This window comes from Augochlora pura, chromosome 7 (genome assembly GCF_028453695.1).
Source record: "Augochlora pura isolate Apur16 chromosome 7, APUR_v2.2.1, whole genome shotgun sequence".
Classification (NCBI taxonomy): Eukaryota; Metazoa; Arthropoda; class Insecta; order Hymenoptera; family Halictidae; genus Augochlora; species Augochlora pura.
Window position 1 is genome coordinate 39,587,697 of NC_135778.1, and position 25,684 is coordinate 39,613,380.

Below are 25,684 nucleotides of genomic sequence, written 5' to 3' on the forward strand. Positions count from 1 at the left end.
GTTGATTATTTCTTTTTATAATATTCTAAATTTGTTTTTATGGATAATATTTGAATATTAATAAATACGATCGAATAATTAAAAAAAAAAACTAACTAAATTCGACATAACAATAATACTTTGAGTCTAAAAGAAATATGAAGCATGCCTTGAGGTATTTTTAAATTGCTTACTCGATCAACTTTATTTTTCCATATACATGATTATTCCGTTGGTATACCAGTATGTAAATAATAGTATAGATCAGTGTAAAAATATTTTCAACTATGTCTCACTGTAACATAAAATAGCAAATGCAATTATCGAATACGTCAATGAGACTGTATATCACGTGATAAGAATAATGTTGTTCTACGTTCGCTGTCTTTATTTTTTGACAAGTCCCCTCGTTCGTTTTATCGATCGTAAAAGATCCATCTCTGAATAGCTAAGTTCGGATAATCGTCGTTTCGTTTTCACATTCCCTGATTCCCTGTACGTCGATAGAATTTGATACGAGTAAAAACTTTTTAACAAATTTCTTACATCTTACAAACGTGTATTACAAACAATAAAATCTTATATATTAGCTTCTTACATTTACCACTTATTCTTGTTACATTTTTCTTTTTCATAATTACTTTTTGTTTCTCGTATAATTTCGTTTCTTGGTCACATCGATATCTTGAGAATTTTGTTGCAGGTTGAAAACAACATCGTTTCAATCGAAGTGAACTATTTCTGATCTGTACATACAAATTACGAACCTCCTCTCCGTCAAGAATAATCAAGCCGAAAAATGATGTCTGACATACGTGAGTGATTGGTATCCGTTGAAGAAGGGGGGAAAACCAGGGACGACGATCAGGTTGAATGTCAAAGAGAAAAACGGTACCGCCATAATGTAATTTTTATCGACAAATTGGAAATCATTACAATATATGATAATCAATCCAAACAAGAACAATGTTGCAACAATATGCTGAACTTGTATCTCGAGCGTACGAAAAAGAAACAAACAAAAAGATCTAGGATAAAATGTTTCGACCGATTTTTCTTTATATTATTAAAACGTTTCTTTTATAGTGTATCTTGTCTCGTTAAGCAATTTCAGATATAAAAACTCATACCTATCTCAAACTGACAACTTTATTTCATTAATTTGGTGTATGATTGCGTAACACGAATATGTTGCTTGATTAAAAAAAAAATGTGTACACCCAGTTATTCTGCGTACTCCTCCCTTGCTCGCCCAACTCTCACTCATTCATCCTGGACACTGGTATCATTTTGTGCGACCATGTGCCAACTCGCAGGACTTGTGTGTATTATAATTCCGCGGACGAGGTACAGAATGAACTTAATCACGTTACAAGAATTCATACTGACTAATTAGAAATGCAGAACTCAAAGAAAATTCGACGATTTCATTAACTTTTGGTTACGATCCACGTTTAAAACAACCCCTGAGATTCGCAGAAAAAAAATATTATGAAGTCTATGCGCATTAACTACTTCGTGAATATGTTTACAGAGCTGAACAAATTAGTAGATTAAATACAGTTTGTTCGCTATTTTTTCATTTTTACAAAACCATTGATAAAAAAAGAATGCTATCGTCGTAAACTAATTTCTAAATTGACATACCTTTTATTATAAAATAAGAGACTTTAACATACGAATCTTAATATACGAATTTCATTCATACAGCTCGATTCTATTAATTGGTACACCTCTGTAAATTGAATGCTGCAAATAGCTGTTATTGCTTTGTTTCCATTTCCTTCGATGACAAGTATTTCCATTGTATGCTGAACGTTTAGCGCTGCAGTAACGATAGAAGACTCAAAGAGCGGCTACAAAGAATAGAAACTTATAATTGAATCTTGCGTATTACCCTGCACCTCATCGCGTCAATACATCGATTACAATCGCGTGTACCGTATCATTTACGTTAGTTAAATTTTCAAGACAGTAGTTGGTGTTTTCGAAGTATTTTCTTTTTTTTTCAATGACATAATACGTCATGGAAGAGTGCACCTTATCGCTGTCTAGGAGGAATCAAATAATTGCTTACATTGCTAACGTTAAATATTCAGTAGAAAAATAGGAATCTTATTCTAGGAAATTTTTATATCATAATAATTTCACGTATCAATCGAAAGATCGTCCCTTAAAGTCGAAACTGTTTTCATTTTTTTTTATCCAAGACCTAATAAACTGTTTACGCTTAAAAACATCTGTATCCCCTTGGATAATTTTTGAATATGATCAAATCAGGTATAAATAGTGTTTATCTACTTTGAGCGGCGTAATTATTTGATTTTTCCTAGATCCCACAATGAACGCTGATTCGAATGAACCATTCGATAGAAACCTTCGCATTTGCACCCGACACCTAAAATTGATTGCAATGTGTTCGTTTTGTTGGCACATCGCGGGGATATAACAGGGGGGTTTTACAATTGTACTCCTGATTCTAACTTCACCTTTGGATCGCAACAATAATTTGCAAAGGTGCCCTTAGAATTAGAAGCGTGTGTCGCACTATACGTGGAGAAACATTCGCGATATATTTTCACTTCGCGGGAGTGGAAATTTTTATCATGTAAAATTCTGGAAGAATGAGAACGAGGTGCGGTGCACATGTTGATTCCCGTTTGAGCGTGACAAGTTTCGACTGTTCGTTAAATCGTGATGTTCAGACTGAACTACTTGTTACATAAAATCAGAAATTTGTATAAATAAAGTGATAAATAAAAAATATCAATTACCAATAATCGGTACGTTTTTTTATGTCGCAATCAACATAGAAATTTGTTTCTTCATTTCGCATAGAATTCTAAAGAATATACATGTAATGTATTATATTGTATGATTTCAATACATTCATGTATAATGTTTAAAATAAAGTTAATTATATTAATGTAAACGTATTTGCAAATACATATCCAATAGCATTAAACACAATATACGTGTCGTGTTACAATAAAGTAAATGGTTTTTATTTATATAAAATTAAAATACCAACACAATGCAAATACACAACTTTTTTTTAAATATTATTAAGTATAGATTTCTAAATAAGGATAAAATAATCACGAAAGCATTAATTATATTAATGTTTTATACAATATTTATAGACCCAATTAAACTGCCACACTAATAAAATTGCGATTCCACACGATATGTCTTCTGTCACATTTAAAAGTAGATTAAATTACTGAGAATCTATGAAGAGAATCTATGTTTCTTCTTTCTTTTAAAAAAATCTGCACTGATAAATAAATTATAAAGGTATTTTCACAAATGTGATCTAGTAATAGGGTGCAACTTTTTACAAGTACCTACGTTTACTAGTCTAAAAATAATCATTCTCTCGGTAACAACGAATCGGACGTTACAGGTCTTGGTATGCAAATGTAAACTGTCACTCTCAAAAAGTACTTGGAACACCTCGTTCTGGAAGAAATGTGATGGAATAAATTTTTACGAGCAGACGACACGGAAAAACCGCCTGTTCACTATTATGTCATAACTCATAATTTACTGATTCCTTTAATACAATTATAACACGATGAAACTGAACAGGCGTTTATCGTCGTATGTTCTGCCACGATAAAAAATGACTAGGCCATATGAATATAACTAAGGAATTCGTACTGCATTCCCGACACTGACATACATAGAAGAAAGTGCAAAGTGAAATCTACCTAATTCAATTCAGACCCCGCCGTTACCCTAACAACGTTTAACACAATCGAATAAATATGGTACTTTTATACAAGTGATATTTTCTTGCATTAAAAGATATTAAATCTTGCTAAACTCAGTCCCTACTGTATTTTTCCGAAAAAATGTCCCGAGGTTTATTCATATGGCTCAATAGTTTCAGTCCTGCAAACTTCTTCTATTATCAACCAATCTGATGTGTATTTTCAATGATCCTTTCTCAATCTCTATGACTGTAACCAATCTTATGCAAAATCAACTTTGCATTTTATTATGGTTCCTCCCCATCACCATCTACAAAATAATAACTGATATAAAAATGTATGAAGGTATTTATAAGCAGAAAAAATAAAACGAATCACTTAGAGATAATAAGAATTTTTACCTTCACGATCTACTTCGTCGTCTACTAATAACTCATCCTCTTCATTTACCCCATCGTCTTCGTCGTTCACAGCCTCTTCTTCTTCTTCATCTTCATCGACATCATCTTCGACGACAACTATACTGTCATCTCCTTCCTCACCTTCGCCTGCTTCGTCGCCATCATCCGCCCCACCATCCTCGTCTTCGTCTTCCTCTTCCGTGTCACAATCTTCACCATCCCCTTCAATACCATTTTCAACATCCATATCTGGTGCTAAATAATACTGAACAAAAAACACACGAAACATTAGTTACCTACGGTTTACTTTATGCAAAATCCTACTAAAATAATCTGTAATATATATTAAATAAAACATATTACCTGTAAAGGATTAGGCCACATATCATCTTTAATTAATTCTGCTATTTCATCTGAACTAGGATCACCATGATCCGTAAACCAGTCGAAGAATGACCTGTGTTTTAACGGCCTTTTACGACCTTTTAATGGGGCTTTGGTTTTTGCTCGTTTTGTTAAATCTGCGCCTTCTTTCCAACGTATAGGTGTACTTTGAGAAGCTGGGTCTCCTGCGAAGAAAGCAGGAGATACATTAAAACTATGATTGCTCAATGCAATTTCAATTTCCATCTGGAAATTGTTTTGGAAATTATAATGGTATAGATAAGATATAGGTATCGTGCATTCATTTGTACCTTCAAATAAATATAGCTCTATATTATACGTTAAATGCAATACGATTTGTTAATGCATGAAAAAGGTATTCTGAAGAGTTGAAATTAAAATAATGAATATTATTCAAATTTTTATAGCGATAGAAGAAAATGATAATTTAGAAATATTCTCACCAGAAGAACCTAGATGAAATTCCTTAGTAAGTACTTCATTCTCGAAATATGGATTCTCATCGAAGTGGAAATTGATTCTATAACCAGACTTAATATCTTCGAATTCTTCCACTTCGAGTTTGTTAAGGAATCGAAGCGCATCTTCTTCGTCTTCTTCCAATATTTCTGCTATTTCTTTGTTGTTCACAAACTATATACATGTATATATAAGTAATAAGGAAACATATAGCATAGTCAAACGTATTAATAAAAAAAGATAATAGTCAAGACTTGCACATTCATGATTTTATTACATCGATTGTCTAAATAATTTTTCCTACAAATTGTAAAAATAATAATTGATATAATATTAGCCGATACAGGAATCTTTACATTTATTTTTATTGAAACCATGAAATTTCTTCGAATGTAACCTTATAAATACCACTGAAACAATACTACAGCAATAAATTGTTACTTAATGCTAAATACATTGTGTTTCAAATGAATTCATTGAAAGAATAAAGAACGGATATTAAATTATAAGTAACATAAACTATAGATGGAGACACAATTAAGTAAATATTTACATTTCAACCAATTCGAGACTGAACATAAAAATATCTTTATTGTCCCTTTTAATGTAAGTACAATAAACATCTAACTTATTTTCTCTTATCTTTTATTGTAAAAACTAAGAGCGTAGTTTATTGGAAAATACTTGACTGTATGGTAAATTGGAGCAATATGGTCTTTAACATATGGTAATGAAGCCTTTCAGAATCGATCAGAAATTATTAAAATAAAAATAAGAATAGATCATGTATTAAATATGACTTTGAAAAGAAATATATGAGAAAATATTATACAATCGTTAACGAAACAACGGCTATATCTTATACAAATATCAGATTGAGTACTTAAGAGTTGATATCATCAAACAACATTAGAAATAAACTATCAGTTAGAACGCATTTAAATTGTAGGTTAAAAAGGTCTAAAGCATTGATGAAATTATAAGGGCAAGAACAATTTACGATAGAAGCATAGATAATAATTCGAAGAAAGAAAAACACATTTGTGTTGTTGTATTAAGTGAAACGAAAAATGTAATTCTGAATAAGTGAATATTAGGAACAATGAATGATAGGAAGCTGGCAATAGATTACCAAACGGCGTGAACGTATGGAAAATCTGTAATAGTGGTTTCTATAAAAATAAATGTGTATCATATTCCGCGTGACCGCATGTAGTTATACATACATTTCGTACGTATACAAGTAGGCAAGATGGCGACCAGCGCCGGTGGACGCCGGCATTGCTGAGAAACGTCAAAGATACATTAGTAATCATTATTAATGTGAATGTAACGCCGTTGTACGAAAGGATACAGCAGTCACCCAAAAATTTGGTATCCTTTTGATAATGTCATTCCGTTTTTGGAAATAGGGCTTACGCAACTTATTATACTTCTTCTCAACTTCGAGGATTTCGTCGCTGGCTTTCTCATTGAGGCCATCGATTTGATTCTGACATCCGTCAATCTCTTCGAGGGTTTTTTGTATTTCGATGTCGTAGTCCCGCGACTCAACACCCTCGCCCGAACCAGGGTCCTCCAATTCCTTGGACTTTTTGTTCGGCGAAGCCATCGTTCGACACCCGCGCTCTTGTCACCACTCCACTACTTTCTGTTTATTTTCAGTAGGCACTCACTCCGCGTTCGTCACGCTCGTGTCACTAATTCACGGCGGGTAAGCAAGCTAACTGCGACCACGAGGCCGACAGATTGTCTAGATGGGCCGCTACGCAGGCGAATGTCGATCACGCGTTCTATTCACGCGCGATGAGATTTCTTACGTACATAGAAATTCACAAACTTTGTATACTTTATTGTATTTCTTCAAGATGCCCATGTAAGAATATAATACATATAACAAATAATTAAGAAAATGACAAAGTATCGTATATATGCATATTCTATGACAATTGATACAAATGGAAGAATCTACGTCTCCGCGAGTCTTAATGGTATCTGTGACTATTTTATTTTATTGATAAATGCGGAAATGTACTCGCATAATATACGTCACATTTTAGTACACACTGCGTCGGATTTAGAATAAAGGTGGATGGCGATGACACCGTTTAATCACTGTGAATTAATGAATATGTACGTACATCGAATACGCAGTACTATGGTATCGAACTCTAATGTAAAAATAATTATGTATTATATACAAAATCTTTTCGAACCTATGGTATCGTATGCTTAAATTGATTACCTTTGAGATATCACATGTAAACAGTGTCGCAAAAAAATTGAGAACGCTAGAAAATACGCGGGAATATTTGAAGCATAATAATGTACACAGATGTTATGAATTTATATAGAGTGAGAACTCGGTGGAATTTATGTAGTCTGAAGCTATATTCATAGCACAAAACTTACGCACACATACATACGATTTTCTTCTCAAAAATTTGAAAAACTTTCATAGTATCCAATAAAGATTATCTTATATGATTTATCCAAATAAATAGCAGACCTATAAAATACATATAAATAAAAGTAAGACATAACGAAATGCTGTCAGAAAGAGAACAAGGGCGTACTTTATTTGAATTAAAATTAAATAAAAATAAAAAGTATATGAAATAGAATGTACGTAAGAATCGGTATTTGTTTAGAGGTGTAGTAACATCAAAAGTGGAAACATAGATCTTAAAATGCATAAAATGTATATTCTCTTATTTCGTTCCAATACTTGTTACTACGAAGTATAGGTACAGTGTGTGAACAATTTAAGATGTTCAAAATCCAATAAATTTGGGACTTCTACTTAAATGTAAAAGGACTTTCTCTTAGGGCCTAAATTATTTCCCATTTAAAAAATATTCTATTATTGTCAGTTTAACGTATTTACAATTTTTACGTAAACGTACAAAATAACTATTTATCATTATTTACTTCACTATCTATTTAATATAGCTTGTATAAATATATGTTATACACGTAAAGTTGTAAAATACCATTAATAAAAGTGTAAAAGCACCAATACCTGGAAATATAATTTTAATAAAATCTTAATATAAAGGAGTAATACATTACACGTATAAAACTATCTATAACAATAAAAGTTTGCATTGATAGGTTGGAGATATTGATTTATGGCATATTAGTTAACATAACTTTATACTAATTACTAACACGATCACGTTGCACCGTAAAGTGCCGCCTTGTTAATTGTAAATTCATTAATTATTTATCAAAAAATTATTTCTCGCATTAAGACAAAATCTTTTCATTCGTAGACGAATTTTTTAAAAGAATCACTTGATATTTCTGCAACATAACATGATTCGTCTTTATACATATTTCATTATATACAATTGCCAATTATTCTGAAGTTATTTGTATTGGATTGATTCATTTTAACAATGACTCAAAATATTGAATACTTCGCCTAGATATTGATTATTAAATGATATAACAGTCTAATGAATAAAAATATGAATGATAAGTGTGTACCTAATACTATACTCATCAAGTCATATTTTTCCAATGAAATAAGATTAAAAATTCCTCCGAATATTTGATCTACTTCTTTTTTACATTCGATTGCTACATTAATCTCGAAACTAATAATTGAATAAAATATCGAAGTGCTAGAGTATATATCAATCTTTCTCTTAGTTGAATACTTCTGTCAAATATAATAGAATTGACGTAGTTTTTTTTCCATTAGAAAATCTATAATTAATCTGTGCATGTGTTCATATAGTATTATAGTATCAAAAGATATGAAATATACATTTTACTTTATAAAGTTATATAAATGTTGTAAGTAAATTCTTGACGAAAAATCTCTTAAAATTTTTCCAATGAAAATTATTTGTTCATTGCTTAATTTGTACTTTTTTAAGTGTCCGTTAAGGACTTACGTAGGCAAATGTTCAAAAGTTGTGCATTTTGCAGTTATATAAATAGAATAAACTATCGTTCATTTTAAGAAAAAGTTTCCAGCATCCTTAGCTCTTCTTAATGTTCACTCGTTGCGTTCTTGTCCATTAATTACAGAGATCCATTCTTTTTGGCTTGTAGCAATTTCTGCCTTTCAATGAATAAGTTCTTCATATCGGCTAGTGCATTTTCTATTTGTTTAGCAAATCGAGCAGCATTCTAAAAGTAAGTACAATTATGTTAAAAATTTCGTTAATAACATATACATTATTGCGAATGATTACATTCAAATCAACTACATATTCTTACGGTTTGCGAGGAACTGAGTTTACACGAGATGTGGAAAAATATGAGATTCTCTCCAGCAATGATGTATGACACGCCATATCCGTCATCGGCCACAGGACCAAAACCACCGCCGGCAGAGATACAATTTGGATGCTTTTTTAAATTGATTAGAGATGTTTGACCATGCGGTGTCTGCGAGGTGGACAACTTCCACGGCTCGCTTAAAACTTCCTGGAATGGAAACTTGTTAGAACATGTTTTTCATTTAATAAAATACACGTTTACTGTGAAATAATATTACCTTCAAGAAAGGCGAATCTACTTCTAAATATTTAGATACAACGTATAAACAAAATAGATGTCTATCTATTCCTTTACCGCTCATAGCATCTTGATAACCTTTTTGATGTTGCTTTGCTGCAGCCAACAATAGTTTGTACTTATGTTCTACCTGCAATAAAAAATTATTTATAAATAAATACGAATTATATGAAAATTAAATGAAAATAAATACAATTTTTATCACTTACAGTTGCACCTTTATCATGCATTGCTTTTACCCATTCCGTAGATTCGATTGTACACGGTCTCACTGTTTCGGTTCTACCTTCGCGGAACAGTCTAGTCATGGACGCCTCGTAAGTTAAATTAAATTTATCAGAATCACGGAAGTACGCCAATTGAAGTGCCATTTGTATGTATGCGTCAGGTGACATTGAATTGATTTTCATGAATCCTTTGCCGTATGCATCGTGTACGTAAATGCGTAACTCAACATCGCTTAATAACTTTTGAGCCACCTAAATAAAGAAAAATTTGTTGTAGAATCGAGTATCTTTAATTTTTAATCTTATCGTAACTCCAAGAATATTTTAAATATATCGATCATTACTTGAACTGATTCTTCAATAGTGTCTATGCACTGTGAAGTTAAATCCCACTGAAGTCGTATTGGAGACGGAGGTGAAAATTCTGGTTCACCTTTGTTACGTCCATCTTCTCCATATCTGTAATAGATGTCAGCGAATTTGTTACACCAAGTACCAAAATACGCGTACAATAAATTTATACATGTACACATATATGATTAATAGAGTATCAACAAATTTTGCTCAACTATGAATTCCGGTTTAATGCAAAAATGAATAAAATTATAATTTGTATATTTATGGTAATGTGTAATTCACATATTTATTCGTTAAGGAAAGCTATTATCCAATTTCTTTTTGAAACTTGCAATTTTAAAAAGCATTAGTAGTATTAAAATATTTATCATTAAGAATTGGAGACACACGCTGGAATTCTATTTAAGTGTTACACTGAAAATTAATATAAGTAAATGTGTACATATATACGATTATTAGTTATTATTATCACTCATGGAATGGTATTATATACATACATACAGAATTAGAGAAGCAAAATAAGTTATAATAAATGTTATATGAGTTATATGAAAACGTTGTTACAGTAAAACATAAGAAATATAAGAAAAAAAATTACCCCATGTTCACCTCATTACCGATTACATATTCCCATAGAGATCCCATTATAGGAGCATCAGCCCTAACAAGCATATTACAAATCAAGTTATTTAACTTTTTTACACAGAAAAGAAATGGTTTACAGTAAATGTGTAAGTCACCAATAAGATGTAGAAATAAAACAAAGAGATGGCAGATACCAGTTGAAATCTTCAAAGACATAAGGCGTTTCACAGAATTACCTTCAAAAGTGTTAATACGAACAGAAATTACAAAAAGTAATCTTCTGCTTAACATAAGTGGAGGAATTCATATTTTCAGTCGTGTATATAAATAAAAATGAAACAAGTTTTCAGAATTGGAATTAAAATTCATGGCTTCCGGTTGGATGCCGCGTCTAATTTCAGCGCGTTGCCGACGTTTCGCAAACGTTGCAGCTTGCTTCATCAGAGCTAGGAGTCCCTGCTACTGAAGCCTCGGATCATCCGTCGATCATAACTCTTAATTTTTAAATGAAACGCGGCATCGAACCGTAAGCCATGAATTTTAATTCTAATTCTGAAAATTCTGGCCGCCAAAAACCTAAAAAAATCTAACGAAATAAATTCTTTGAAGATTGTGGTTTTCGTTGAATTTGTAGTTAATATGTTGCAGTGGGCCTTCTTAGAGAGACAGCAGAGAAGGCAAGAGAAGCAGAAGAAACAGTGAACAATTAATGTTCAGAAGCTGTGTGAACTTGGATTCTTACTGTTTAGTGTCGGTATCCTTAGACATGACGTACTCCCACAAATGTGACATCACTGCAGCATCTGCCCTACTCATTACTTCTGATTATAATATCGGATTTCAATGCGCTCTATTGCGATTTTTATAGTATCACATTTTTGTTTACCAATGTATTATATTATTACGATAATATAGTAAAAGAGTTCAAAATGTTTACAAAGAAAATATATATATTGCTGCGACATAACTGTTTTTCAACCATCTTCTTGCCTTATAAGTCACTTTTTTTTTATATTGTCTGACAGTACTTTATAAATTTATATTTTTAATGAAAAAGAACTCACCACGAATGTTCAGCATTGAAACCAGTCTATAATACATAACTCGGTATTAGAAAATTCTAATTCGCATTTCGATAAATTAATTCAAGATAACATTACTTACTCTGCCATTGCTGCCGATACACAAAGTAAAAGATTTGTCGAACCATCTATCATACCCTTTGCCGTGTAATAGAATGCGACCGTATTGATCTAATTTATCTGGGTTTGACTGGTAGCACAGAATTCATTCATAATACAGAAAAATAATTTGAACAATTAATTTCTTGTACAATTTATGGCGTCACTTACCGGATCATATATGTATGGTATATCGTCTAATACAACTATAAATGCTGCCTTTTCAATGAGATCTAAGGATATTTTGTTCGTTCCTTTTGCAAAATATTCTTCTCTGGCTATTGCCCATGCAGTCCTTTCTCCTGCCGTTAACGCGGCCAACTTTTCTTCCCCTACCAATGGTTCAGATGTATCATCTAAGATTTGCTGCATTTGACTGTAATATATAAATATACAAATAATATAGATAAAACAGATATGCAGATAGTTACAGTCATAAAAGGTTCATTTGCTTTACTTACATTTCGATTTCACAAGGTAGGAGAATTCGGTTTTTATGATATATAGGAACTTTGAAGTATCTACCCTTATGATATACTACGATGTGTTTAGAATCTTGATAATGGACAAGTTTATCTGTTTCACGTCCGGGTATTCGCGTGGTATTAAATAATCTCTCATATTGCCATGAGCATAATGGCACCAAGCCTTGGATTAATATCTAGAAACCGGAACGAAATTATACAATGCATTAAAAGTACTAGCAGAGGACAGAATTAAGAGAATTAATCTACAAACCGGTTCTAGTTCTTGGCGTTCAATGAGACGCCTGTACTGCAAACACGAATAAATAACGTTTGCGGCGCGAGCGGCTTGCACGGTGGTGGGATGCATAAGAATAGCATCGATCCCGTAAAAGTTTGAATTCACCATAATGGGAGATCGTCCACGTAGATATACGTATTCTTCCCACCAATCGGAAACGTAATTAGTGGCCCACCAAGATTTTAAAACTAGGTAACGCTGAAGTTTTACGCCGATGCCTTTTTCGAATTCCTTCGCCAGTGTTTCCATTCGCGCGTAATTCTCATCATCCAATAAAGGTCGCACGCTTCGAAGATACTGTTTAAATATTCTTTATTAATCTTTAGTTCCATACGAATATAAAGGGCAGCGATTTATAATTAGCAATTATCATCGTTTCGCCAATGTTAATATAAAGTTTTAAATAAATTTATAGTCTTACCCGTTTCATAGTGTCTGCTACCGATGGTAATGGAAGTCGCGGTAGAGATCCTTGAAAACTGTACAACATTGGTTTATGCCATATAATGAACAATTTGACTAACGAGGTCCACGTTTTGGTAGCTCTTGAAAGCTTAGTTCCTTTCTCTCTCGATTCGTACATCCATCCTTTGTACATAAGTAATAATTTCAAGGTGTACCGCATCGCATATATCACTACTAGCCATAGAGAGAGTCCAACAGCAAACGATCCAGCTAAATGCGCCAGTATTGACAATCTATCGAAATATAAGCGAACGCGCATTAATTAGAAATACGATTACATTTATAATTTTATATAAAAAAAACACATAACAGACTTGAGAAAAATTTGTCTCTTACATCTTGCTTTCTTATTGTTTTCTATAAAAAAGGAATCAGATGTTCAAGCAACGTTTTTCATCCGGTAAAAATGATTATTCCATTGAACTCACCCCGATAGATATGGTACAGTTTTCCCGACAAGATCATAAGGTATCCTGTAGCCCATGAAATGTATCACAGTTACCAACATTGTAGTAATCCATAAGCTGCGTAAAGAGGCAGGATACACACCGCTTTTCAGGTTGTTCTAACGTAAATACAATTATATTATCAACACCATTTCAATTATAATATAAAATAATGGACTATTAGGTGAACATTTTGTGTACTCACGAGGAATCTGAACAATCTCTTCTTCCAAGAACGGACACCTGACTGCCATACCAAATGTAGAACTTCTCTATCAAAATTAACATCCCATCCTTCGTGAGTAATAGAAAAACTAAATGCTACAGCTGCGTGAGCTTCCGCCATTTTGTAGTTTTGTTACAGCTCTGGAAATTAATAAAGTCAATTAATCGGAGACAGCTCACAAATGATTACAAAATCTGATCGAATTGTAGATCATGGAAATCTTTAATAAGTATTAAAATTCAGACACTTATGGGACTCCAAGCATTTCTACTGTTTTTCAATATTAAAACTATTGGTACCAGAAACGAAATTTTATTTTATTCCAACATTTACTACTGTAAATTGCATGTATATATACATAATTTTGAAAATACAGATAATGTAATATTTTATGTAAAACTAGCAAACCCGGCGAACTCCGTTTCGCCACCAGATAGCTTCGTTTTTTGTAACATTTCGTTTGGGGATTAAAAGATGAAGAAAAGTTATTTTTTTTGTTTTATAAACCATATTGGTTTGTAGTACATGCTACGTATCAGAGATGGCGCTGTATGTGAAAAATGATTTTCCCTGTTTTCCTGCTTTTCTGTTGAAATTTTTCCAGAATTTTGGTTGCTATAAACCTCATGGAGCCCCAGACCTTTCCAACGAATGCAAAACCGTGGAAATCGGTTCGTGCGTTCTGGAGTTATAGCGTCAGGAAGGAAACCCCGACTTATTTTTATATAATAGATTTTGAAAATACAGATAATGTAATATTTTATGTAAAATAAAATATGAATTCTATTACCCTTTTCTTGTATCAAACTTTATCTACCAATTTCCGCAATGAACTCATAAAATCCGCGATTTATGTACCAGAAATGAAAACTTCTGTGCACAATAAACAAAGTATGGAATTATCACTGGGACAACCGGGTACAGAAAGCAAGTGCTTGTATTTTAAAGATGACAACATTGCAATATCGTAATAATTCCAGTGATTATAGAATAAGAAAGCAGAAACTGACCGTTTCTATCCGTGCGGCAGTTGCAACGATGAATTTCGCAATTCTTTGTGTCGCGTCGGATCTTCACTGTCGCGCGATCAAGAGAATTCGAAATCGCGTTCACGAACGGTAAACAAACGCGCGGCGAAGCTTCGAATGCGGCAGGTGTAAAGGGCGCATAGGGGTCGCGTAAACAGCTGGACCTATGGCTTTTGGTTGATCGCGGCGTATCCTTATCCCCGATTCAAGTAATCGCTTCTTTGTTCACGCGAATTTTGCTCATGCTGCATCGAGCGTGCATGAGCAAGTGTACACGTAATATAAGCACAGCGAAAATATAATAGGACACGTGAAGGGGGATAAAACCGCGTAAGGGGCCTCCTCGCTCGCGGGACAAGACTGAATTACCGCTTGTACGCTTCTCTTATATAACCTTGGACTTTGGAACGGTGTTCGTCTGGTTGGATGAGCGGTAATAATTTTCGCAAACAATTACTCGGGTCTTTCTACACGTTCGAACGTCAAGCGCGCGCACACTGCTTACAGCGTAACATTGTGTCTATTGCGGATCTAGCGTCCGCGTGATCATTAGTTGCGAAATGAATTTCTTATGATCTGAAATTACACTGTGAGTATCGATATAGAATCAGAATTTACATCGCTAATTTGTGAATCAATTGACCTCCGGGTAATGGGTGTTAACATATATAGAATACTGTAATTATCTAGCCGCTTTCCGCAGTTGCTAAACAAACAGTTTATATGTATAATTTTACGATGATATTAATATTATAAAGTAAATAGAAATTAGTGTACTATTTCGGCCAATTAGTCGTGATAATAAAACGATGGAGAAATTAATAATGATATAGTTATATTTATGAAAGACGATAGAGGAACAATGTGCGTGCGTGCGTTTCTTCGCTGTATTCTGTGATAAGATTGCATTACGGATTTCCTGCGAGTTTAACAAATGATTACAGTAAATTGCATGTTTACACATGTGACGAGATCACACTTCATTTACAAGCCATTGATGCATAAAAGCAATATGTCAATGGAAAAGATAGCAGTATCTAATTACGCTTAGCCTTATTATGTAGTTGTATTATGCAGTGTACCTATTGTCCAAACTAAATCGGAATTGTGAATGGTCCTAAATTACAATATTTATAATAACTATTAAATATGAGAAATGCACTCTTTTATCTCCGAAATTTCGTCACGAATCAATGCAAGATCAAACGTTAAAAGCGACAAGATTTTGTTTAGCGTCCGATAAAATTTTCTTCTCGTCCCGTATACTTGTTACATTGTCCCAGATTCTGGTATAAAATCCCTTTACGGAATAATGTATAAACCTCGCCTAAACTGGACGCTATGCTAACGTTTGCCTGCAGCTCGGTTGCAGACCTAAAACGTGTTCTGGTCTGCGGCACTTTTACTTTAAGGCAGCGGTTCCCAACTCGCCGCGACCGCGGTGTGTCCCTTTCTCTTTAAACAAAGACTCGAAAAATTGTTAGACGAATTTTCTACGCGTAATTTGAACGATCAAACGAAGCTGGGGGAAAACTGATTCTGTCGCGAAACTTTCAAGCGTTGGGTTCCAGCAATCGGTGTTAAGCAGTCCCTCCAATTTTTATATTTACGTATAACAAAGTATGATGCAGCAAAATTGCCTTTAGCATTAAAATTACTTTCTTAAGTTCTTTTTCTTAGAGGATTATTTATTTAGACGAAGTTCTTATCTTAATATAAACCAATTACTAATTTAAATACGTTGATTACGTTTGACAGACATCAGGATAAACGGTAAAATGTTTAAAAAATTGATAGTAAAAAAGTAGACATATTTCTTTCGAATTCAATGACAAATGGATGGAGCTATCGTCAAAAATAGAGAGATACTGAATTTAAAAAATTACTTGTAGGGTTCACTTTGAATAAATATTCTTTTATCGCTTAGGAAACGTGTCTTTTGACATAGCTTGGCCCCGAGCAGTTCGAGTACACATAAACCAAGTCAAAGAGGCATTTAGGTATTCCTTAATATTGCAAGTTATCGCACAGCGTAAGCCAAGCTAATTGTCCTAGAAACACTTTTAGGCGATTGACACGATAAAAAGGAGGCCGCGGCAAATGGGTATCGAGAAATTGATATTTTCAATGTATCGCAACTGTTTAAATAGTTTCACGTATCTATACGCGCGCGCTGCAATTGCGGCTTCTTAAGTAAGGTCAACTAGCCTACTTCCCCCCTGCTCCTCCCAATGGTATTTCATTTTCGCCGTTTGGAATAACGCAGTATGCGCTCGTTGCGAAATGCGATCAGTCTACCTTTTTTTTTCTCTCGGCCGAAGCTGAAATGCAAAAATCCGCTGTTAATGCAAACACGTTTTTTTCTCCCCCTCTCCGATGCACTTTATTTAATCAGCTTGACGAGTGTGCTTCGACCGTTTCTTAATAGAAGACCATAAATTCTGCCTCAGCCGCTAAAACGATGCTGATTCACATAAGGAAACCATTTTACTAGACGCAATTACTACCGTGTTTACTATTCCAGCACTCAGAACTGTGGCATAGTTATTTATTGCAGTTATTTACACTTATTTATATTTATTTATATGTGTATATAACATATATATTTATTCCTTAAATATTATAAATAAGGTTTGAATATCGAACCTAATAGTGAATCTAAAATTTATATTCAATTATTTGCGAAAGTGATTGCGACAATGTAAATTTTTGAAAAATAATTCAACTATGATAGTCTTTGCTTGTTAAACGCATAAGGATTATCTTTAATTAAATTTTTCTGTATGTAGACAATAGGCTAATTAAATTAGAAATCTGTTTAATTACATTTATTATATAATATTTCAATTACTCGAACACTAGAGGAAACCAGAAATCATCGTATTATTCAATTTTCTATGGAACAGTTGTATTAACGTTAAGAAAGTTAACAATATGATAGCGATAAAAATTGATCGCAAAAAATATTGATAAATTAATTGAATTTTATCTATCCCATGTAAGTTATAGCTGGCAGGCTTGAAGCGAGTATTATATGGTCATTGAACTCGACCTATCGTGCAGCCGTAATTATGCGTATTGAAATAACATAGAACTCTATTTAAAATCAACTCATTGACAGCGAATATTTCTTGCCAGCGTTGCAACGCATAAGTTTGCATTAATCATCGGATTCTTACATCTAAAATCGATTTTTATTCAATTGATTTTACTAAATGTAGTATTATATATTCGGTAAAATTTTCATGAAACATTTCGTGAAATAAAAATAGCTCTTACACGCATTAGACGTGCAGAAATTTTAAGCAGAAGTAAAATTGAATAGTGGAAAAGCTCGTTAATTTAAATAGTTAACGTAGTAACGTCGCGCACTGTGTTTATTGTAAAAACTTCGTGTGACCACCATTACATAACAAGACCAAAATGACCCGGAACATGTTCCTTCCGGTCTGCTATTGTATTTCAATGTTCCGCTATCGCATAGTAAATTTTACTAACCTAAGGCCACCGAATTAATTCACGTGTACATAATATTGAAATTTATACGCGTCACACAAACAATGACTTTGCCGCTTCCGAATGGTGAACGCTATCAAGTAGTACACAATATGGAATGTTCGCAAACATGTTTTGCCTCGGTCGCCGACGCAATTTTTTTGTTTTTTACTTCGCTCATTAAACTTTCATCGATGATTCATTTAGAAATTTTAAATATTTTTCCCTACGCGCGACCGACGGCGCATTACGTTCCGAAGGATACCGGCGATAACAATTTTTATCTTGTTTACGAAAAGTCTAGGAAATGTATTTTTTATGTTATCGCGACCGTTTCTGGTTGGCCAACTACTTAAAACGCTCGCATCTTGCAACGATAACAAAACGTGTAAGATTTATTTTGAATGAGAATCGAATTTTATCTCCTACGTATGAACTGCGCGCGCGATAAGATATCGAGTTTTCGAATTCCCGACGATAAATCGTTATGCAATGGGAGACACACCTCCCATCCATTTATCATTTCGTTATCGGTTCAATGACCCAGTTTGTGTAACAACGTATATCATAATAACGACGACAGGGACATATCTAACAATATGTTATTTACCGATGTTCTGTACGAGAGAAAAAAAAAACAGGTGCATCACATATTTATTTACTTTTCATTTTTTTTTTAATACGATACAGCCGATGACAGTGGAACGCGTGGAACTATTTTTATTCCTCGGCACGAATCTAAACAAACTATAAATCGAATGATACCGTAGGTGATGTCATTATTGAAAAATTTCACTCCAACCTCAACAAAAACCTTGCGCTGAGACTCGACAAGTGGAGAAGGATGACGTTGCAAGAACATGTTCCACCTTTTTCACATTTGTTTTTCGAGAGAATATAATAACGCCAACGTATAAGAATACATATGTATAGCACGGCGCATTCAACAAGTAAACCGAGTAGCAGAAATCATGAATGAAAGAGAGACAATTGACGCACGGCACACGGCATCGTCTGTTGTTAGAAAATGTTTTCCATAAAAATGAATTAAAAGCTGCTAGCATTGTTCGTAATATTTAATAATTCCTACAGAAAAAAATAATTCTAAATTGCTTAGAGATAAAAAAAATTTGACATTGGAAAACAATAAAAATATGAAAGTTTACTGAATGTATCCCGTCCAACTACGTATCTAAAATTTAAAGTAACGATTCACTAATTGCGAACAAAGTTTCTAATCGCTGATATTTCGTTGAGAAACTTTGTAGAAAATCGTCGGCGTATAACAAAGAATTACGCCTTTCGTTCCTCGTGAGGAAATCTGTAAAACAATTTATACAGCGTTGCAAAACGAAGTAAAAGAATTAAATTAAATTTGAATATGAAAAGAATGTAATAATATATAAAATTCATGAATAAATTCGATAAGAATTACTTTTGAATTTCGAGCATAGTTGCAATATCATCTGAGTTGCTTCAATTAGAAATAATTTTATGGAATTATTTACATATTATGTAAATATTAGGAACGCGACAAGACAAAGGAGAGTAGAAATTACAGGTTTTCAGGCTCTTTGTTTCCGAATGAAGTGGGAACTGCGGTATATGTATAACTTAACCGTGTTCAACATTATTTTTATTTATTTTCATTATAAATATTCACGGTGTAATTACCAGTTTTTGATTAAAAAGTAGAAAAATGTAGATTTAGTTAAAATAGAGTCTATTAAATGGTGTTTTATAAAGTGTGTCATTTATGTAAAACGGAAAAGTACGTAAAGATAAACAATTAAAAGTTCTATTCTAAACATTTGAGAACAGCATAGTTTATAGTGTTCCATATGGCACCTAGAAAAACATATACCAATGTTTGCGTAAAGTTGTTTTCACATTATTTACTGAGAAACGTAACATTTCAATTTTATTCGATTTCGTAGCGCTATCTTTTCTATGCCGAAGTGACGTCACGATTTCGTAGTAAATAATAATCGGGAATTTAATGACAATGCACGAAATATTTTTCATTCGGTTCATTCAATAACGCGTACAATATGTTTTGTATCTTTTCAAATAGCAGAACGTACTCCAATTACGTTATTTGTGTGGGAAATTTGGAATGCTGCCTTCGTATAAATAAAATGGATGTCAAAGGTTATTAGCCTTAAGGATTGGAACGCGAACGTTGATTGGCTGAGTCGAAGGGTGTGTGTGGTCGAGCCTCCCATCTTGGATTTTTATACGTAAGTAGGCCAAAATAATTTACTTGGTTGCTATTAATAGTATACCAAAGGTTTACGCGTTCGTTGGAGCACGCGTTGAACAACTTATCAAATATATTACCTGGCTGGAAATGAAATCCCTTCGATGTATACATATGCGAGGAAATTTTGATGGTCGAAGAAATTTCACGGACCGATGCACGCTTCGAAATCTGAATATACAATCGTAACACACCTCCCGCTACACTGTTTCTTCTGCGGCTTCGTGTGTAACACTAAATTCACTCTGCTTTGAACTCCCTCTCTTATGCTCGGAATTGCAGCGGGCTACCAAGTTGTTACCAACTATGAAACATTAGACGCCTTGCACCGACTTATGACGATGCATGCGCTTGTTAAGGCAGCACACAAGCTCACGTATGCGTGTACGCTACATGCATATTCCCTCTATGACGTCGCATTTAGTAACTTCTCGAAACTTGTGTTTTCTCGTTCCATACATCAACAATTCGATTACGCATCTAGCAGTGCTGAACGATGGTCTGGAATGTGCTGTAAAGTAGCGGAGGGAAGATTTCACGAATATGATTGGACGATGTCAATGAATTCCAATGGCAATTACCAATGGCAGCGTTTCCAGCACGTTCTGGTTTCCTCTTCGTCAACCAGCAACACATTCCAGATCACCATTGGTAGTACAATAGAATTAGAGTCGTCAACCAAACAGGTTGAGGGAGAAAGCTTTCCATGCTCTCTCCAACGTCACCTTGGTTCGTTTGAATTGTACGACGCTATGAAGAGAATATTCTATAACCATGTATACGTTATACATTACTTTTTGTACTGCATGGCATTTATGACGCTGTAGAACAGTAATGCCGCGCCGTATTGAGCTATTTCTATCTCATCATATCGAGCCTTTTTATCCCCATTATTTTGTCGTTTATCCAGCTACGCGCAGCTGGTTTAGAAAGAGAACGACAGATGATTGAGAGAGACAGAGAGAAGGCAGCGGTCTGTATGTGTTAGTATCTATACGGACGAGAAACCTAAGCTGTTTCTCTCTCTTTTCACGCATCCATTCGCCTGGTGCTCCATCTGGAACAATCGGCGCGGCATTCGATTTCTATTCGAATGCAAATATGAATGCTGTATCTTTCTAAAAAATTCCAGCGCTTCGATTCGCATCGAAAGCCAGAGGAACAAACAAACATGAAATGAAATCTAATAAACTTAAATAAAGAACCGTGAATTTTTCGGCTCTTTGCTCTTGGTGTGGCGCAATACGATTAAGCACTACTGTATGTTGCGTACATACCACAATATTACTTCACTATCCCTGCACATGCGCGCATATAATTGTAAACAACAACAAGTTCATTTGTAAAGCAAAATTGGATAACATAGTTTTTGAAGGAATTGATATTAATTAATTATAATTGCTGTGCTTAAAATTTTTATTACGTAATCTCAATTTACGCGTCCTCAATTTTTTCTGTATACGTATACAGTATTGCTTACATATTAGAGCGTTAATGTTTTATGACCTGTAGCATGCTTACAAAACTTTTGCGTTTCATTGTTAAATCATTGCATATAATGGAGCGGAAAAATATAGTAAAATGCGACGAAGTATGAATTAAATTAATGTTGATTTATTTCTATGGTTGGTAGCAGTGAAAAATATGTACAATCTTGTATCTTATGACCACTCTTCGAAAAGATAACATATTTGCGTGCTTATGCGATTATGCGTATGGTAATATTTTATTGTTAAATTTAACAATTGAAATTTATATTTTGTATAAATATTATATCATGTATGTATATATATGTATTATATATAATTAAATATAATCTATACTTTATTCTAACGCTTGGTGTTGTTTATTTCAGAATTATACAGTTTGACAAGGGTGTATATGCGATTGATAGAATAAGAAGAAATTATGAATTCCATAAGGTTTGGAATATTGACGGGTATGTATATTCAAGTCGTAAATTTCGTTACGACGGTTAAATATAAATTAATTTCTTTTCGATATTATTAAATTACTTTACCAACGATATTTTGTGATCATTTGTGATCTTTTAAAATATTACATAATTTTTTTTTTTATAGTTAGCGACAGCTGTTCTGCTGGAAAAAATGAAGACAAAAGTGGGCCCGAAATAGAAAATTTCATTAACGATGGTACGTCTGAAATTGGTAAAATTCTTAAAGGAGAGGTTTTTTTCAAAGAGATTATCCCGGATAGTCAACACACAATAATGGTACGTATTCCTGTTTTCTTTATTCAATGAGAAGGATGTTAATATAATTACATATTTATCGTTTATAGAAACATTTAAAACGTTGGAGTCATAGCAGAAAAGTAGATGTTATTTTGACAATTGGAGGTACTGGATTTTCTAGAAGAGACGTGACTCCTGAAGCAACAAGACATATTATTCACAAAGAAGTCCCAGGCATTACTATAGCGATGATGACCGCTAGCTTAAAAATTACTCCAATGGCTATGTTGTCTAGGTATATTATACATACAAGATGATGAATACATCAAATTAAAGCTGTATTTTATTATCAATAATCTTCTATTGCGCGTCGTTAAGAGCCGTATGTGGAATACGAGATGAGACATTAATTATAAATTTACCTGGGTCACCAAAAGCCGCTAAAGAATGCTTAAGCGTAATTGCTCCTGCCCTACCTCATGCAATAGATTTATTGAGAGATAATAAGAGAAATATACAACATACGCATGAACATATACAAAGTAAATCTTCTGTTTGCCCGCATAAATGTCAAGATAAAGTATCCGTGAGTTGAAAATTTAAGCTGAGAATGTTAGAGTAACTTTTTGCACTAGTAATATACATAAACAATTTTTTGTAGATGTGTCTGGGAAATGTAGCAGAACGTAACAGAGAATCACCATATCCGATGATCTCTGTGGAAGAGGCTGTGAAAATCATATGTCAAAGTACAGATCCATTAAAATCTACATCGATAGTAAATATTGATGAAGCTTATGGTAGAATATTGGACAATGACTTGGAATCGAAATATGATTTACCACCGTTTCGAGCATCCATTAAAGATGGCTATGCAGTGTTAGCAAACGATGGTAAAGGAAAGAGAAAAGTTTTAAGCGGCATAAAAGCTGGTGATCTTGTAAGTAATACTATTCTTTACTACGTTTATTGTTGTTGTTAATTGCTTGAAATATTGGTATGAAATTTATATATGCGAATTTACAGGCAACTTCAATTAAACTGCAACCTGGGACATGCGTTAGAGTAAATACGGGTGCTCCAGTTCCGGATGGTAAACTATAACTTGCATTACATGCAGATAGTATTTCACATTTATCATTCATTAATTGTGTTAAAATAGATGCGACAGCAGTTGTTCAAGTGGAAGACACTAAACTTATAGAAGGAACTTCTGATAACACAGAGGAAAAAGAAATTGAAATTATGACTGATGTAAAATGTGGACAAGATATTAGGTATTTTTATTATTATTGTGTTAATGTAATATTTAAGAAGTGATTCAATAATTTCATGTTGTAATCTCTTCTTAGACCTATCGGATGTGATATTAACAAAGGAGAACTGATTTTGAAAGCAGGAACAAAACTTGGTGCGGTTGAGTTAGGTCTCCTCTCGGCTTGCGGTTATAAAGAAGTAACTGTTACTGATCTGCCTAACGTTGGCGTGTTATCTACCGGAGATGAATTACAATCTCCTGGAACAGATTTAATGCCAGGACGTGTATACGATAGCAACAAAATTACGTTGTTAACGGTATTAAAGGAAAACGGTTTTCAGCCCGTGGATATGGGTATTGCACAAGACGAGTAAGTTCTTTTGATATAGAATCCACAGGACAGTATAATACTGACTTACCAAGGTTTAATCTACAAATTGTATAGGGAGGCTGCTATGATATCCAAGATTAAAGAAGCTTTACAGGAAGTTGATGTTCTTATCACTACTGGTTCTGTATCAATGGGCGATAGAGATATGTTAAAGCCTATACTTCAGCACTATTTTAATGCAACAATACATTTTGGTATCTATGTTAATAGCATCATATAACTATTACGTGTTAACTATGCCTAATAATAAATATTAATTAATTTCTGAATCGTACTTTTTTTGTGTAGGGCGCTTGAACATGAAACCTGGAAAACCAACAACGTTTGCGACATGTTCATTTGAGGGTAACAAAAAATACTTTTTGTGCTTACCAGGTAATCCAGTGTCTGCAACTGTTACTATGCATTTGTTCGCATTGCCGGCACTAAAGATATTATGTAAAGATAGTTCTTCGCCTACCGTTATAGATGCTCAGGTGCGTAATATTTGTATTTATCGAGGATTGTCAAGTCGTATAATACTGAATAATCTACATTCGTTGCAGTTGACATCGTCTTACGCTTTGGATCCACGTCCTGAATATGCCAGAGCAATTATAAAATGGACGGAACCGCATGGATTACCAGTTGCTTATAGCACCGGGAATCAAATAAGCAGTAAATTACTTAATTGCAAGCAAGCAAACGCATTGTTGGTGCTACCGGCTCGTACCGCAGAAAAACCTGAATTACATTCAGGAAACATAGTGAAAGCAATATTGATTGGATTGCCGCAATATGTAAATTAGAGAGACGTTTAATAAAATCATACTATAAAGAGCAATATTCTTATATTTTTGTATCGGAGGCAATGAAATGTTCCATGAACAATGTACAACAATGTTGTCAGATTTTAAGGAAAGTTTCAAATATATTTGTATATACATTATAATTACGTGTTAGAATTCAAACATCTTTTAAATAATTAAATTATGTTAATTAAAAGTAATAGCGAATCAATTATACATTTACACCGATCGAATACTTTACATTATAGAATACAGTCTAAAATTATGAAATAAGGACATCGTCATTGATTCGTTCGCAAAAACAAACATATTAATAAAATAGAGGCTTTCTTCGTATGAAAATTTGTGTTCCCGTCGTTTTAATTCTCCTGATCTCATTAGCCATTTCTTAATTACTATTTTCTATTTCGGAGCAAATCGAAAAAAAAAATCTTTACTCTCGTAGCAGCGGCGGAGCGAGTCCATCTAGCGGATATCTTTGAGAAAATGATAGAGTACATATATGTATGTACAGTGTATGTCCAT

General features: G+C 33.6%; 3 protein-coding genes across 8 annotated transcripts; 1 reads left to right on the forward strand and 2 right to left on the reverse strand.

The window, feature by feature from the left end:
• Window positions 1–541: 541 nt before the first annotated feature.
• Window positions 542–6,688, reverse strand: Set (NAP domain-containing protein SET). Of its 3 annotated transcripts, none has more exons than XM_078188278.1 (5): window positions 6,315–6,688; window positions 4,945–5,134; window positions 4,460–4,665; window positions 4,097–4,361; window positions 542–4,019 (listed from the first exon to the last, which is right to left on the reverse strand). In XM_078188278.1, the coding sequence occupies exons 1-5, from the start codon at window positions 6,570–6,572 to the stop codon at window positions 4,006–4,008; spliced, it is 933 nt and encodes a 310-aa protein (XP_078044404.1). In that variant the 5' UTR covers window positions 6,573–6,688; the 3' UTR covers window positions 542–4,005. The 3 variants fall into 3 exon arrangements, with proteins under 3 accessions (XP_078044404.1, XP_078044403.1, XP_078044402.1); XM_078188277.1 differs by having other exon boundaries at window positions 542–4,005; window positions 4,460–4,656; window positions 6,315–6,684; XM_078188276.1 differs by having other exon boundaries at window positions 542–4,005; window positions 6,315–6,684.
• A 957-nt stretch (window positions 6,689–7,645) lies between these two features.
• On the reverse strand, window positions 7,646–20,821 carry Whd (carnitine O-palmitoyltransferase whd). 3 transcript variants are annotated; one of them, XM_078185656.1, is made up of 15 exons: window positions 20,609–20,821; window positions 13,725–13,885; window positions 13,502–13,638; window positions 13,030–13,306; window positions 12,582–12,905; window positions 12,305–12,504; window positions 12,015–12,219; window positions 11,827–11,934; window positions 11,727–11,752; window positions 10,676–10,738; window positions 10,065–10,179; window positions 9,703–9,972; window positions 9,474–9,623; window positions 9,194–9,403; window positions 7,646–9,103 (listed from the first exon to the last, which is right to left on the reverse strand). In XM_078185656.1, the coding sequence occupies exons 2-15, from the start codon at window positions 13,863–13,865 to the stop codon at window positions 8,996–8,998; spliced, it is 2,334 nt and encodes a 777-aa protein (XP_078041782.1). In that variant the 5' UTR covers window positions 13,866–13,885; window positions 20,609–20,821; the 3' UTR covers window positions 7,646–8,995. The 3 variants fall into 3 exon arrangements, with proteins under 3 accessions (XP_078041782.1, XP_078041780.1, XP_078041781.1); XM_078185654.1 differs by lacking the exon at window positions 10,676–10,738 and adding an exon at window positions 11,405–11,470 and having other exon boundaries at window positions 20,609–20,820; XM_078185655.1 differs by lacking the exons at window positions 10,676–10,738; window positions 20,609–20,821 and adding exons at window positions 11,405–11,470; window positions 14,756–15,103.
• Window positions 20,822–21,857: 1,036 nt separating this feature from the next.
• Window positions 21,858–25,477, forward strand: Cin (Molybdenum cofactor synthesis protein cinnamon). Of its 2 annotated transcripts, none has more exons than XM_078186826.1 (12): window positions 21,858–22,307; window positions 22,384–22,467; window positions 22,610–22,761; window positions 22,830–23,017; window positions 23,101–23,308; window positions 23,384–23,662; window positions 23,749–23,815; window positions 23,885–23,999; window positions 24,075–24,350; window positions 24,426–24,565; window positions 24,660–24,847; window positions 24,917–25,477. In XM_078186826.1, the coding sequence occupies exons 2-12, from the start codon at window positions 22,437–22,439 to the stop codon at window positions 25,157–25,159; spliced, it is 1,887 nt and encodes a 628-aa protein (XP_078042952.1). In that variant the 5' UTR covers window positions 21,858–22,307; window positions 22,384–22,436; the 3' UTR covers window positions 25,160–25,477. The 2 variants fall into 2 exon arrangements, with proteins under 2 accessions (XP_078042952.1, XP_078042953.1); XM_078186827.1 differs by having other exon boundaries at window positions 21,858–22,246.
• Window positions 25,478–25,684: the final 207 nt, after the last annotated feature.